This window comes from Cryptotermes secundus, unplaced genomic scaffold (genome assembly GCF_002891405.2).
Source record: "Cryptotermes secundus unplaced genomic scaffold, Csec_1.0 scaffold508, whole genome shotgun sequence".
NCBI classification, from domain to species: Eukaryota; Metazoa; Arthropoda; class Insecta; order Blattodea; family Kalotermitidae; genus Cryptotermes; species Cryptotermes secundus.
The window spans coordinates 1611342-1627978 of record NW_019733326.1 but is presented as its reverse complement, the minus strand read 5'-3'; the positions used below and the strand labels follow the sequence as shown (position 1 = coordinate 1627978).

General features: G+C 39.5%; 1 protein-coding gene across 1 annotated transcript in view; it reads left to right on the top strand.

Annotated features, from left to right (window-relative positions):
* The window catches only part of LOC111868002 (97 kDa heat shock protein), a 40585-nt gene extending 24331 nt beyond the window's left edge, over positions 1-16254 (top strand). Inside the window, exons 7-13 of the mRNA XM_023858316.2 lie at positions 201-456; positions 1256-1383; positions 3239-3513; positions 7254-7397; positions 9870-10109; positions 11678-11959; positions 14188-16254. Of these exons, the coding sequence (XP_023714084.1) occupies positions 201-456; positions 1256-1383; positions 3239-3513; positions 7254-7397; positions 9870-10109; positions 11678-11959; positions 14188-14355 (1493 nt within the window). The 3' untranslated portion in view covers positions 14356-16254. The remainder of the gene's footprint in view (positions 1-200; positions 457-1255; positions 1384-3238; positions 3514-7253; positions 7398-9869; positions 10110-11677; positions 11960-14187) is intronic.
* Positions 16255-16637: the final 383 nt, after the last annotated feature.

Genomic DNA, 16637 nt, shown 5'->3' with positions numbered 1-16637 from the left:
TATAGTTATTAAACCTCATCCCAAAACTATGAACAAGTACAGCTATATTTTAAATAATTCTTGAGAGCTTGGTGTCATGTTGGTGAGTGTGTTGTTCAGCTCGCAGTGTGAGAAAATGCGAGTTAAGGAATGTTCAACTGTTTAATCTGTACCAGTAGCGAGAAGCTGTTTATTCATATTTTGTCTTCCTTTTATAACAGAGCTGCATCTTGAAGAAATACATGCTGTGGAGATTGTAGGAGGTTCAAGCCGCATACCTGCTATCAAACATGTTATTGAAGTCGTGTTTGGGAAACAGCCGAGTACAACACTAAACCAGGATGAAGCTGTATCGAGAGGGTGTGCATTGCAGTGTGCTATGCTGTCACCAGCCATTAGAGTTCGAGAGTTCAGCATCACAGATATCCAGAATTATCCCATCAAACTTGTTTGGGATGCTTCTATGGGGGAAGATGGGTTTGTATCTCATTCACCACTATATGTTTATTTTGGCTTCCCTGTCATAGTTACCACACATTAACTGTCTAAGCACATTTTGCACACTGCACTGCTTCATAGGCAGTGATTAACAATGGCCCTTGTTGAGGGTGTTCCTTCATGATCAGCAAGAACAGAGACTACCCAACCTGCTCTGTTCAGACTACCTCAGATCACTTAGCCAGCCTCCTGTCAAGGTACTGGCAGTAAAGTTGTGAGGACATGAAGCTTTACTGCTCACTTCCACCTAGCGCTGACAGTAAGAATGTTACACCTCCACTGCCTAATAGGTCGTAATGGCATGTTGATTGATCAAGCACAAGGACAACTTTGCCTTACTGAAGGCTTGTTTCTGTGGTCAGATAACTGCAGTGATCATTTCATTGCTTTTGTCAAATACGTGACGCCACCTAATGATTATTTGTGTAACTTTTATAAAAATATGTTATATGCAGTTTTGCAGCAAACTAGCTGGAATGCCCTAGCTAGGGAAAAATCCAAAACAATCAGTGCAAATTGCATTCTTTTCAGATATGCATCGGCACCCAAATTTCTGCTACCTTAACATGAAATGGTGTTGCTAGCATATCTGTATCTTCTGGTAGGTTCTTGGGCAGAAGTATACATTGGATGTGGAGATGTGCAGTATGTAATGTTCAGTCGTATTTGCCAAATGCACATGTTTCGGTTTTGGGTGTGTTTGTGCTAACTTACAGTACATGATCATCTCTCATTTAGACTGTTAGAATTAATCATCGAACATATCCTCTGTTTACAGTGAGATGGAGGTGTTTTCTCAGAACCATGCTGTTCCATTCTCAAAAATGCTTACTTTCTTCCGCAAGGAACCATTTTCAATGAAAGCATTTTATGCTGGTAACATTCCTTACCCTGATCCTTACATTGGTAAGTATAATATCACTTCAGATCTTTATAATAATTGCATTAGAATGTACAAGCTTTTGCTTGGGTACCATCCGTTAAAACCGCTGTTGTGATTTTCACAATGCTGGGAATGACGGGTACATTTCTTAACAGCTATGATCAGACCAACGGTTCTGTAATTGTGATAGGTTCTGGAACTCAGAATTGATCTGCCCTCTTTTCAAATGTCTTCCCACTTCTCTTCTTTGTTGAGGTCTGTAATAGTATGCTTACTGGGGTAATGCTATGGTACCTAATGTTATATTTTAGCGTCCTGTTGCACTGATTTAAGTCCATGATTTATTTAAACCGTCTTGCAGTGCATACACTCATTTATCTCCTTATCTCCCTCGCACTACATGTTTCGGCATAACAATGCCATCTTCAGGTGCTTACTTATCCACGCCAAACCAGTTCATTGCATGCCTTGTTCTCATATTAAAATAATCAAAATATGTATCTATCATATACATTGTCAAACGTTAAAAATATTAAAATTGTTCAGGATACCACACCGCTATGTCGCCCCTCACTACGCCAGTCACGCTCATTCTCCTCTGTTGGAGCACTCCTTCACTGTCTTGTGTGTGTTGTGCTTTTGTTATATCTTGCTCCCGTGACTGCGTGTGTTATACTGTTGGGCCTCTTGGGTATGTGTGTGTGTACCTGTTCTCTCAACCTGTGCTCCCCACTTTAATCTGCATTAGTGGATAGGTCAGTTGGTATAGCGATTTAGCTATGGGATGCATGACAAAGGAATTGGGTTTTGAATCTGGGCAGGCGCAGAAGATATTTCTCTTCACCATACCATCAAGATGGGTTGTGGGGCCCACCCAGCCTCTTATGCACTATGTACTGGGGGATATTTCACTAGGGGTAAGGGACTTTAAGCTCAGCACTCACCCCCATGTGGTGCTGGAGTTAAGAATGGTGGAGCTACACTTCATGTTCCCCATATGTCCTTAATACAAATATACAAAATGTTCATGCTGCTGACGTTGTTATTGCATGGTGAATGTATGTTCGTGTTGTTACTTTTATGGCTCTGCTAGTTTAGAATTGGTGTTATGGACTATGGTGCCGCATAGTATTGTAGACACTTCTAGGTGGACATGTGGCCTCCCATCTTAATGGACCCTGAAGATGAAGGCAACGGGTTCCTCTGAAACCTTACTAACCACCTACCAGGCTATGCTGTGTCATAACCCAGATGACAAGAATATACAGCTAATTCCATGGTGTTTGAGAGGTGGTAAACAATACTCCCGCACTTCGTTGTGTGGGACACTTGCTTTTGATTGTGTACTGTGTGTGCTAATGCATTGAACCAGCATAGCTATGTAACTTTCAACTTATTTTACTGTATACATTTATTTTATTATTTACATTTGTACTACCATGCACTTACCAGTAGTTTGTATACACTTCCTTCAGAAGTGAAGAGTAGATCAGTGTGTTAACACCTAGCGCAACATGTGTTTTTTGGAGTCATTAAAACCAGTACACATGGAATGGTCAGTACCATACTTAGCTGAAGTCTTCACCATTTTAATCTGCAGCCACATTCCCTGACACCTCAAAATATAGGAAGACAGTTAACACCCCAGAAGGAGTATTAGAAAACTTATGACTGACATTTATGGTTAATATCTATGTTTAAGTCCTGTTCCTCACCAGATGGACCTATATGAAGACAAATTCATTACTACTGTATATCTAAAGTATTGAAAGGTTCCCACTCAGCTGACCAGCTGGTCCTGTCGTACAATTTACTTTGGAATTTGTAATAAATGCTTCTGATTTGTATTATGGGGGTATTTTGTTTTCTGATATTTAGGCCAGTTTGTTGTGAAAGATGTGAAGCCTTCACCAGAGGGTGAAAGCGTGAAAGTAAAGGTGAAAGTACGTGTGAACTTACATGGAATCCTGACGATCAGCAGTGCATCATTAGTCCTGAAACAGGATGCTTCAGAGCAGGATACAAATGAACAGGACAATGCGGGACCTGAGGCAATGGATACTGAGGCTCAAAAGAATGAAGTGAATGGGTCAGCGAACCAGCAGCAGCAGGGACAGACCGAGAACTCGCAGGCAAATCACATCGGTAATGAGGTGAGAAATATGTATATGTACACGTTCTTGCATCGAGCTTGGGAGATCCGTCAGTGGGCCAGTGTACTTGTAAACATAGGTGGGTACAGTTGATGAGAAACACAGTTGAAGTAAGATGGTGCCCCTCTTTAATGAATTTTTAGGGGAGTGGTTATTCAGTAATTACGTTGAACTACTAATATTAATGTTTTTGCTAATTATAAGTTTGCTCCTCTTAGACACCATAATGAACAGTAAACAGAAGAAGTACTAGTAAATTTTAAAGGGTTCTGACTATGGTGTGGTGGTGTTTTTTTGTTGTTGGCACTACAACCCTTTATGGGTCTTGACCTGCTCTAAAATCTTTTCTCCAGCCATCCCTCTCTTGTGCCTTTGCTCTCCAATTAATTACACCCAGGTTCCTCATTATCCTCCACACCATCCATCCATCCATCCCATTCTTGGTCTATCTTTATTCCTTTTCCCTTGTAGTTTACAGTCATTAATCTTTATATAATTTCTTTATTTTCTCTCCTTATAACATGTCCTACCCATCTCAGTCTATTTATTTTAATTCTTTTAATTATATCAACATTACATAGACCATATAATTTCTTATTGTATGTAATGTCTTCGCCAGAGCTTAACTACTGCTCAGCAGATTCTCCTAAAAATCTTTCTCTCATAACCTCCAAGAAGTGCTTCATTAGCCTTGTTCAGAGTCCAGCTCTTGGATCCATAGAGCACTGTTGGAAGTTAATAGTTTTGTACCGTTGACATTTAGTTTTCCTCTTTCTGATTGAGATTTCATCATTTTTGACGTGCTGCAATAACACCTATTTCCTATTATAATTCTGCATTTATTTTTTTCTAAATCATTTTTACAGTTTATTAGAGTTCCCAGATATATAAATTTATCATCTGCATATGCCAGTATTTGTACTGATTTATTAAATATTGTACCCCTGGTTTCCACTGCAGGATCTCTTAATACTTTTTCTAAACTTATGTTAAATAGAAGACATGCTAGTGAGTTGCCTTGTCTAATCCCTACTCTAATATCAAACTGTCTGGATAATACATTCCTTAATTTCACCATGGCACAATTATTTGTCATTGTTAATTTTGTCAGTCTAATAAGTTTATGAGGAGTCCCCATGTCCCTGATGGCCAGATAAAAGACTTTGCGTGTTAATGGAGTGATAGACTGCTTAAAATCAGTAAATAAATATGTTTTAAACCCATATTCTGAACTTTCTTAATTATTTGTCTCAAGGTAAGAACTTGGTCACTTGTTGATTTACTGGCTATGAATCCACACTGGTATTTTCTGACATTTACCTTAGCAACTGGCTCTAGTTTCCTGGAAAGGACCTTTGGGAAAGTCTTGCATCCCACATTTGCCAATGTTAATACCTCTATAATTCTTACACCCTAGAGGATCACCTTTTTTGTATATTGGGCATATTACTCCTTTACGGCTTCTGCACATTCACCGTCATACCATTTGTGTCTGATTTCTCTCTCATGAAATCCCAGCACTTCCTCAGAGATTTCTTTCAATGTTACTTTACAATTTTGCCACTACTCACATTCATATATACACAATTTTATCATTTCTTTAAAATCTCTAGTTTTACCCTCTATTTTCAAATGTTCCACATTAATTCTCCTCTTTTTTGAATGTGCTTCTTTTAGCATTGGGTATTCTGGCCCGTAGCATTATTCCTACTAGGTAGTGATCTGATTCATTATTAGCCCCTCTGTACAACCCAACATCCATCAAATTTGATAAATGTCTTCTATCTGTAAGTAAATTATCTCTCTGATTTTCAGCTTTGCCGTCTGTTGACTTCCAAGTAAAAAAGTAAAGCTGTCCCTGTAACAGGCCATGAAGGCCCATAAGGTTCTGAGACGTTAAGGGTCCCACACTATCTAGACAATCGGCTCAGAGATGGCGGTAAGATTGTCAGCCTTATGTGCCGGCCGCGCTCTACTCCCCAGGAAAATTATTTATTTAATTCCTGGTACTCATTTCTGTTAGAGGCTGAGTGAACCCCAGGGCCATAGTACTGCCGGAAGGATTAGGTCATGCTTGGGTAATGCTTGCTGCCATTCAGTTGAGAACCTTTTGTCGTCTCATCTGCTGTCCAAAAACATAAAAATTAGAATATAGAAAATTATAATTTTGCCTGTGATTCTGTATGGGTGTGAAACTTGGTCTCTGACATTAAGGGAGGAACATAGACTGAGGGTGTTTGAGAACAGGGTGTTGAGGAGAATATTTGGACTGAAGAGGGGTGAAGTGACAGGAGGTTGGAGGAAACTGCGTAATGAGGAGCTTCATAACTTGTACTCTTCTCCAAGTATAATTAGAATGATCAAGTCAAGGAGGATGAGGTGGACAGGGCATGTAGCGCGAATGTGGAGACGAGGAATGCATATAGGATATTGGTGGGAAAGCCAGAAGGAAAGAGACCACTGGGAAGACAAAGGCGTATGTGGGAGGACAATAATAAAATGGATCTTAGGGAGATCGGATGGGATGATATGGATTGGATTGATCTGGCTCAGGAAAGTGACCAGTGGAGGGAACTTGTGAACACGGTAATGAACCTTTGGGTTCCATAAAATGCTGGGATTAGACAACAGCACCGTTTACTTTACAGGGATAACTGTATACATAACAGTAATTTCTTTGTCCATCCAGGAATATAAAACTAGTTACATATGATTTCGAGTTCTGGTGGTGTGTCATAGCCCATTATGAGGTATATTCCTTGCATTTTTCTTGATGGACTGAGGAGAGCTGCAAAAATGGAACTGTACAACGTGTCTCCAGGCTGATATATGAACTTTGGACTCCTGACTAAGAAGCAGGAATTCTAACATTCAATTGATTGCTTCCATGATAACTTAGTATGTATATAAAAATGGTACTTTTCCATTTTCCTGTTTCTTAATTTGTACCTAATAGCATACAAAGATAAATGAAAATGAACTAAATGTTGCTCCCACCGGTGCACATCAGCTTCTGCCATTGTCATGTCACACATGTGCCTTCACTTTTGCCCTGGAGTCCAGGAACTGAAAATGGAGAGTACCCATTACGTCCAAAAGTGCAGACGGATGGCAATGTCTGTCTGTCTGTCAGCCCATACCTCACCCCAAATGATTTCCACTGGATCAGTGAAGAAGCACTTCTGACATGATGAGACAAGTGCAGACACTGAGCTTCAGTTATTAGTGGGAATAAAATGAGGTTAGTCACTGGGTTAAATAGCCCAGTTGGTCTTGTGACTGCATGGGGAAATAGAGGATCTGCCCGTTATTAATGTTTTGTACATCTGTGTGCAAGGAGCCTTCATATTTTGGTATAGCAATGGGCTGGACAGCTGGGGTTCAATTCCTGGTGGGGGCATATTTTTCTCTAATCCGCAGTGTCCAGACTGGTTCAGGGGCCCACCTAGCCTCCTCTCCATTGGGTACCAGGGGCGCTTTCGCCGGGAGTAAAGCAGTCAGGGTTTGAAGCTGACCACTTCCATCTGGTGCTGAGGTCAAGAATACTGGAGCTATGCCTCCACTCCCCCATATACTTTTATTGCATAGTGCTTAATTAAGCATGGGGACAACTTAACATTTACATATAAGTAATAAGTATGAGCTAATCACACCCTTGTGGATGCCGATCTGTGTGTCACATCTTGTGAAATGTAGCCCCTTAATGATGGATAAGGCTGATTATGGTTTTCTTTTTGCAGGATGATACAGAAAACCAGACCGCTTCAGAGAAAAAGGATGGAACAAGAAAGAAGAAGCAGCTGGTGAAAACAGTGGAACTTCCAATTGAGGCATATACTCATGGATATTCTCAAGCAGAATTGAATAACTACATTGAACTGGAGGTGAGTACAAGAGTAATGCCCATCTTAACTATACCGAGGCCACAGAAGGAAGTCCCATCCATGGTGAAGGTGATGGTTCCACCTTTTGAGGCCCCTCCAAGGTATGTTAGCCAGCCTGAAGTGCTTGTCATCAGCAAACATTATCACTACCAACGTTTGTTGTGAGCTGAATATTTAGATTGCTGGAGGGAAACAGGGAAATGTGTTGAGTCCAGAAGCAGCACTGTGCTGTACTGTCCCACCATATGGCCACCTTCACTGCACTTTACTTCCTGCAGGCCAAGCACTACTCTGTGGCAAAACAGCTCAAGGAAAATGTGGACAGGATTCGTGCACAGAAGTTTTTTCTCTGGGCTGACATGACTGATCAGTTCTTGGCACATCCTTTCATCATCTTGTGCTGCTGGGTCATCCTGTTTGTAATGGTCCTTGTGTACAGATAGCCGTTGCCGTTTAAATGCCCCTTTCTCATCTACTGGAGGGTTTAATGGAACACACAAAATCATAATTTCTTCAATTCTGGCATGCAAATTGTGGAATTTAGCACATACTGGGAAAATATTGCGCTGACATGCAGAATAAAGAGTTAAAAGGTATTGACATTTAAACATGGAGCAATATAGATGGCACAAATATTGGCAGAATATTCATAGAACATTATGTGACCTCTCCTTGACCCTCGACTTATGTTTTCAACAAGTAAAGCTGGAGTAGCAGCATTCATCTGCAGAATTTTAAAAAACTGAGGCATAGTAAATGCAGTGCTTGTAGATAGCACCACTTCACAATGCTGTTGCAAGTAGTTTTGCATCAAACGCTATTGCAAGTAAGTTAGTTAGTTTTGCATCAAACTATAAGCTTTGAGCTGCTGAACAGTGAAAATTCTATGTTGATATAACAGGTGTGTTTTTTTTTTCTGTACGATCTTAAAATTTACGGTGATACATGTACCACCATCGGTCTCTATGCAAGGCAGGTGTTGTTGTATGTGTATGTTCTTGTTCATATTATGCCTTTACCAGTTTCTGTTCTTCATTAGGGTTTGGGCTGTCCAGACTCTGGGGTCATGGATTTGAATCCCAACCAGAGCGCATGTGCACATCCTCATTTTTTTGTAATATCATGTGAATCTCAAGATCTTTGGAAGTAGAACAGCTTCTTCATATCCTTCCCTGCTGCCTGTGTCAGCAGGATTTGAAAGTGTATGCGTTTATGAGAGCCCTGTGCTCAAACTGGTTCACATACCAAGAAGAAGGACAGCAACACTTTCATGAATAATCTGCCGCACAACTCTTAACCTACTTTACTTCCTTAAAGAGGAAAGTGACCTTACAAGTTCACTGTGTTTTTGTGAGTTATTTTCTGTCCCTCTCACCTTTTCAGCCCATTGACATAACTTCACAAAACTAGGTTCTTGTGTTGTGATAATCCATTCTGTATTATAGGGAAAATGAATCGTGTAGCTATATTATATTTAAGCATCCTGTTACATTCCACACTTCTATATGTATAATATAAACTCCACCGTAAATGTAACACACTATTGTAGTTCTTGTCCCCCTTCTTTCACAGGACATGTTTCGGCCGCAACCGGCCATCATCAGGTGTATTTCAATTCACATAGCTGTCACACTGCACTCAATATTAACATTTAAACCCCAGATTTCATTTGTTCATTGCTCTGTCGTCAATTGTATTAAAGAAAAGCAGTGGCACGCACACAGAGAACCTGCACAAAATAACACGTGAATTGTGCTGAAAGCAAGAGGTAGCCGTTCCAGCACATATAAGCATAGAGCAGGTATCTGTCATTTTGGTTTTTAAAGCTAAATGAGAATTTATAATTTTAAACCAATCGACATGTGAATATTCATAAAACACGACTGACAAAATCGACAAGGAGAGTTTTGGAATATCGGGTGCCGATTGACGACAGAAAATGAACAATTGTAAATCTGGAATTTAAATGTTAATATTGAGTGCAGTGTGACAGCTACGTGAAGTGAAATACACCTGATGATGGCTGATTACGGCCGAAACGTGTAGTGTGAAAGATGGGGGACAAGAACTACGATAAAGAGTTACCTTTATGACGGAGCTTATATTATACATATAGAATTGTGTAGCAACTATTATTTATATTTGGTAAATAATTGTAATAGGTCTGTGGGCCAAAAGGATTTCCTTAGGAACACATCTACATTTGTAACTTAGTGACCATCAGAGAAGTACAATTTCATAATGTGGTCACTTTTCAAGAACACATTCCCTTCCATAATGCATGCTGTACCTTGCTATCAGACTGCATGGTGCCACCCCTGAGCACCATATCTCACTGTAAACAAACTGGCTTAATTATTAAGGCAGTCATGTGATTGACATTCTAAATTAAATCATGCATTTATTGGTGAAAGTGTGTTTATACTGTTCATTCTCACAGAACATTATTACAGATCTGTTTATTAATTCTAGTGTAAAATGGTTGCAAGTGATCGACAAGAAAAGGAACGTATAGATGCTCGGAATGCATTGGAAGAATATGTCTATGAAGTGCGAGGTAAATTAAGCAGTGAGGAGGAATTGGCAACATTTGTCAGCGAAAATGATCGCAACTCCCTTTGTCGTCAGCTGGATAATATGGAGAACTGGCTGTATGAAGAAGGAGAAGAATGTAATCGACAAATTTATGTTGACAAATTAAATGTGCTTAAGGTAAGATAACATTGGTGTTTTGTTGTCATACAGTGGCCCAGGTATGTCTGCAGTGACAGTGCTTCAAAGGAAACTCGTGGTAAGAGATGTATGTATGTGTGTATCCCACCCTTTTAATTCCTCATTCATGAAGTATATTGTCACATGTTGGGTACGTGCCGCGACAAATAACTTCACATGGGTCTAGGATTTAGTGAATCTTTATTGGACACTCACTCTTACACACCTTACAATTATTATCGCTTGCAGTATCACTTAACTTCTGGCCAGTACTCCAGTGCGACGTCTCAACTATCCTTGGCCATCATTTGATCTCAACTGTCTCTGGCGGCGGCTATCCCAAGATTGTCTCGTTCTCGTCTGTGTCGTCTCTGGCTCTGCTTATATAGGGGTTATGCGGACTGGGTACCAGACATCATTCCTCACGGTTCTGTTGTTACTATTTCGACGGTCCGCTATTAATGCAATGAGTCTTTGGTTGTTCGTCTCTGGGGAGATTTGTTCGTCGTTTCGGCGTTTTTTATGCAACAGCTCGCTGTTATTGCACTACCGTGGAAGTACCTACTCCAAACACGTTACATTATTATGCTCTGTGCATTTCTTAATACTCTCCTAAACTGTCTTATGACATGAAAACGAAATATCAGAAAAATATGCTTTTATAAAGTTTTGTAAGCATTTTCTGGTTATCGAAATTCCAAGTGACTTGAAGCACATACTGTTGGTATGTGGAGTGTTCGTGCTTGTCTGTGGTGTGTCTTGTGTGTGCTCAGTGAATGTTGTATTGTGCTGGACTGTGCTTACTCTTGATGGGATTACTACCCACTTAAGTTAGACACTTGTTTTGTGTTCATGTTGTACATTTTATCAGGCAAATTCATGCAAGTTTCAAGGCTTAGGCACAGATAACTGAAGATGCTGTTCTTGTCTAAAACATGCCCAATGCCGTGTGACAGCTATTTCACTTGGTTCTTACATTGTTCTGAAGATTAGAATGCCACACAGAACCATTAGTCATGATGTTCTGAGTGTGATACTGATATACAGGTATTTCATACTTTAGATGAAATGTGCCTCTGGTTGTAATGTGCTTGCCATTGGACTGAAGGTTCATGGGTTCAGACCCTGCCTAGGCTGATGGATTTTTAAGGGCAATAAAAACCCATAGCTTAACTTCTTCAAGAGGGAAGCAAAGCCTTGGATCCTGTGTCGTGCATTTATGCGTGTGAAAGAACCTTTCACTCATGATAAAGAGACCAGTGAAGGCAGAATTAAAAATTGAACACCATTTTGGTCTCCCACAAAGTTCCATTACTCCTAGATGCCACTGTCGTCACACAGCTGTTTAGACCTCTGACGAATATTAGTGGGAACAACTTCAAATCACCCAACGTAACTGAAGTGTGCTGGATCGTGTAACTTGCCCAAATGGTGTCTGAATAGAAAATGAGTTACAAATTCAAACTGTCAAAGTGCAGCTTTAGAAACCAACTAACATATTTTAGACAATAAAAATTGAATTTTATGTCAGCTGCTAAAAGGGTTAGTATAATCCCTTTTATTTCCAGAATTTAGGTGAGCCAATCAAAACAAGGCGACTGGAGTTTGAACTGCGTCCAAATGCATTAGAGGAATTAGCGTGTGTTCTGCAGCTAACGCGAAAGGCTGTGGATCAGTACAGAGCTGGAGATGAGCGGTACTCTCACTTGGAAGAATCTGATATTCAGAAGGTCCAGCAAACTGCTGAACAGACTCACAGGTGGCTAGAAGAGAAGCGAGCTGCCTTGGCAGGAACGCCACGTACCCAGAATCCACCAGTCACTGTAGCACAGATCAGACAAGAAAAGCAGGTAAGGGCAGAACCAGAAGCTGCTCATAAGCAAGGGCATAATGGTTGCTATATGTGCCACCTGCTCTGACATACAAAGTGTTTATATTTCCCCCACACAGTTTATTTGCATGTTTCATATGATTCTCAGACTAAGTGGCTATTAACCAGTTGATCTGATTAATATTTTCATTCCCAATCCAAGGTCATGTAATAGGATGTAAAGAGACAAAAATATTTGTCTGATTTTTTCTTCTCAACAGCATCTAGACCNTATGTTCAATGCCAGTTACTATTCGTTCATTTTTCTTTATTGACACTACATGTTTCCACATAACCAGCCATCATCAGGTGTACAGGTTGTTGTGATCAGAGAATCTGCTGCTCACTGCAATGTTGTCTTGTTTTGGTTATGTGGGTGTCCTTGAACTTGTCTTAAGGTTTTGTTGGCTGTGGCTATCCTGAATGTTCTTGCTGGAGTGGGAGTTTGTTATGTGGCGGTCAGCCATCACGGCTAACCCACATAACCAGAAGTAATCCGAGGCAAGTATGTAAGAGAAAGAAAACAGCATTACAATGAGCAGGGGATTCCTTAACCACAACAACCTGTACACCTGAAGATGGCTGGTTAGGCCGAAACATATAGTGTCAGTAAAGGAAAACAAGTTATTAGTAACTGACGTTGCACATAGATGGTGGCATTTAAGCAAAACACAAAATCAGAATGCATTTTGAGCATGTCGTTTTTCTCCTCATTTGCTAGGATGCTCAAGCCATGGCATTACACTGGAACTTTTTTAAAAACTTACGTCAAACATAAATGAAGTATTTTATTTAATATCAAGTCTATTTGAGATGGAAGTTCCAGTCTCCTTTAAGTATGTTCGTTTCACGAGTGGCTTGTCATTTTGTTCTGCATGAAAAAGTATGAATGCACCATTAAGTAGCAATAGTAATGACTGCATATTATGATTCATACCTGTTACTTTCAGCCTGGAATCTCATGCTGTACTGCCCCTATAGGTCTTCACATGTGCATGTAGCTGCTCTTTGTGATTCCTTTGATATGTGTAGATGAGTTATGATCGTTCAGTCAGTATAGCAGTGGGCTGTGGTCTGGATGGCCAGGGTTAAATTCCTGGCAGGTGCAAGAGATTTTTTCTTCTCAACAGCATCTAGACAAGCTCTGCAGCCCTCCTGTCCTCCTAGCTAATAGGTACTATGATCTCTTTCCTTGGGGATGAAGCAGCCAGGACTTGAAGCTGGCCACTCACCTCCATCTAGTGCTGAGGTCAAGAATTATAGAGCAGCTATACAGCCTCTCCGCCTGCACGTCTTCATGGCGTGGTGGTCACTTAATTTTGCACAGCGACACCTTTACTGTTTTGGAGATTAGTAGATCATTTGCTGTTCATTTCTTTACTTCACCATACCATTAGTATAGTGCAAAAAAATTGGCCAGGCCACAAGGTAAGCCAGTTGCAGAGTTCATGGGAGTGAAAGTGTTAGGAAACAAACTATGTCTTCATTTTGAGGTGGGAAATATATTTTTATGTTATTTAGATGAACTTTGTGCTTCAAAGGGTTAAACCACACCCACTGCCTAGGGAATTAATTCTCTTTATAAACATTATAAGCAGTGGAAGGAAACTGGGAGTAAATTTGAATATGTAACAGATCAAGCACATTTGGAACTGGCATTTTCAGAAAGAAAAACAAGGCTTAGGTAAGCTCTTTGAATATGAAGCATTGAAGTCACCCCAGGCAATTAGCTGTGTCAATGTTGAGAGACTGTCTTTGCCCAGTGTTCTGTCAGTAGTACACACTAGGGCAGCTGAGAGCATTTTCTATATAAATACACCATATGTATGAAGCATTCATCACATAAACCCCTGATGATGGGGACAGTTTCTGAAATGTTAGGCTGCTGAATCCATATTGAGGTAGTGAGAAGACTATTGCATAATCTTTGAAAGCATAAAATTACAAATGTGAGATTTGAAGTTATGAAGGAAGATGTGTATTGTGATCTTCTGGGTTATGAGACCGTTTTGTTCAGTGGTTTTTACCAAAGTTTTGGAGGAGAAGGCTGATTTCATCTTTGGGGTACCCTGAAGGTGGAGGTAATATGTTCCTTCAGACTGTTTGTAACCTTTTGTCAGTCCACACAGACTCGTAATAGAGATCACGATGTGAATGTACCAACATTATTCATCAAATAACCATACCATGTATTTATTCTCATTTTAGAATTTTGAAAATGTCGTAAACCCAATTTTGACGAAGCCGAAACCAAAGGCAGATCCACCTCCACCTGTCAACAAGGAAAATGGCAACACAGCAGAAAAGAAAGATGCGCAGGAAGACGACAGTCCTAAACAGGAACAGCAAAGTGACGAGAACATGGATGTAGAATAAATTATTATTGTAATAAGAATTGTTTACTAGCAGATATTCACAACAGCTGTGGACCCCACTTATGTATTTGATGAATGAAGAAATTTATTTCCACAACTTTACCAGTATTGGAATTATGTATATCCATTGTAATTTAACGTACCCACTGGTGGGTTACGTTGTACTGTGTATAAGAAGTTGAGAGCTGTATAATTCATTGCTGCTATACTTGCACATGCTGAGTAACTTTCAGTGCCTTCATGTGGCACCTGTTAATCACTTAGCATTTCACTTGTCTCTACTAGTAAAGGAAAGTTTAAATGAAAGTACATTGCATTAGGGAAGCCGTTAATAAAAATTAACAGGACACATTGAATAATATATAATTACCAATTACCAACAAAAGGTACTAGGGATATTCCACTTTACTGCTTTCATTCCGTCTTCGAGAAGGAATATATTTTCCTTTTTTTTTTTTTCCTTTCTTTTTTATTGTATAGGTCTCTTGTTTCATTATGACAATTTAATTAGTAAGTTGATTGATTGTATTGATTACTTGGGGGGGGGGGGATTCCCGTCACTAGAACCATAGACGCCTCGAAATATATCTCTTCACAGCTTTTTGTATAATCAGTGCTTTTGTTGCGCACCAAATCTCTCGCTGGCCTCGTGCACCTCCCCCTTGGATTTTCACATGCTCAAATCAATGAGGGAAGGGGAGGGGAAAGCAAAATACTTCATGGCATTATCTTAGGCAATTTAAATATCAGGTTGTCAATTTTGAAACATATATTCTCAGGTTTAATATAACTGTCTCTGTAAATTTTACATCTGAGTTTTTCCTTAATTGCCCAGCATTTGAGAGGGATCTATGCATGTGTAGAAATCACATTCACACTAAGAGCACCTAAATTTCTTGTAATATGCAATTTGAAATTGGATGAAAGTGTAGAATTTTACTCCTTACAGTATAACTGTTGTAAATGGTTTTCAATTGAAACAGTACAATTATATCATGTTTCAATTATAATTTGTCTCGACTGGTACAATTATTTCCTCCCTTAGGTGTGACTGCTCTTATTTGTATGTGAGGTGGTCAGTTCCTGTAAGGTAGATGAATTTTTAATTATTCAGACGGTGCTTTGTTCTTGGTTTGCGTTACCAAGTTTCCTTATAAAATTTGTCATGAACAGCATTTACAAATTTTGTTGTTTCTCTCAGATTTGGTGCGTATACTTACAAGTGGTGCAGGAAAAGATGACTCTTTTTAAAAAGAACGTTAAAAGTGAACATCTATGAATTTGAACGAATCTCATGTAAGCTGTGTAGAACATGCCTGTGTCTGAAGGTGTGTATAAAAAGATTTAGTTTGGTGGTTTTGTTACACAGAAAAATTATTTTCCAATTTGAATGTTAAAATTACACTTTTATAATTCGGTCACACTTTTATCAGAATCATTGTTTGATATGGTCACCATTTTTTTTATTAAACTTGGAACATGTCTTTTCTCTTGGTTGATGACTGTTTTAGTGACATGAGATATCATACATTTTCAGTTCTTGCAGTAAATCCAGGGACTGAAAGTGTTGTCTCTGGTTTTGTATACTAGCTATGTTATGAATGTGGTAATCTAATGGATTTGAATATGAAGAATTTGGTGGTTATTCTATGGATTTGGCAAATTCAGCTCTAGTGCCATCTAACACTTCCACAGAGCATGTAATGTGAGTGTAAAAATGCCTGTTTTTGATACTCATAGTATACCTTTCTGTGTAACAAATCGACTGAATAAATCTTTTTGTACATGCTTGGGTTTCTGAGTTTCATTTACATCCATGAAGCCACCTGTGTTTGTGTCACATTGTACCTTTATGTTGCTTCAGCTGTGTTGAAATAAAATTGTAACAGTTTTGCTTGAACTACACAATTCTGTTTGGCATTCCAGTAAGAATATGAGTACATTTGAAAGGGGTGGAGCTACAGTGTTACAGTATAGCCAGATCTGCTTGAGTTGCTGGGAATACTTAGCAGCTCATTATACTACGAATTATCAGTAGGAATGTTCAGTATTCTATGTTACGTCACAGTCGTTTTGAATCTTTGTTGCCAGTTGATTGTGTGTTTGATTTGTTAAAAACCTTAGGATTGACATTAATTGACTTGCAGTCTCCTCAGAAATCCCTTCCTACAGGCCCAAGTCCTGTGCATGTGTGACCTCAGTCATTCCCTTTGACACCATCTGTTCTAAACAATGTCTGTATTGGTTTGCCATATGAGTTTGATAGTGTCATACATACGGATG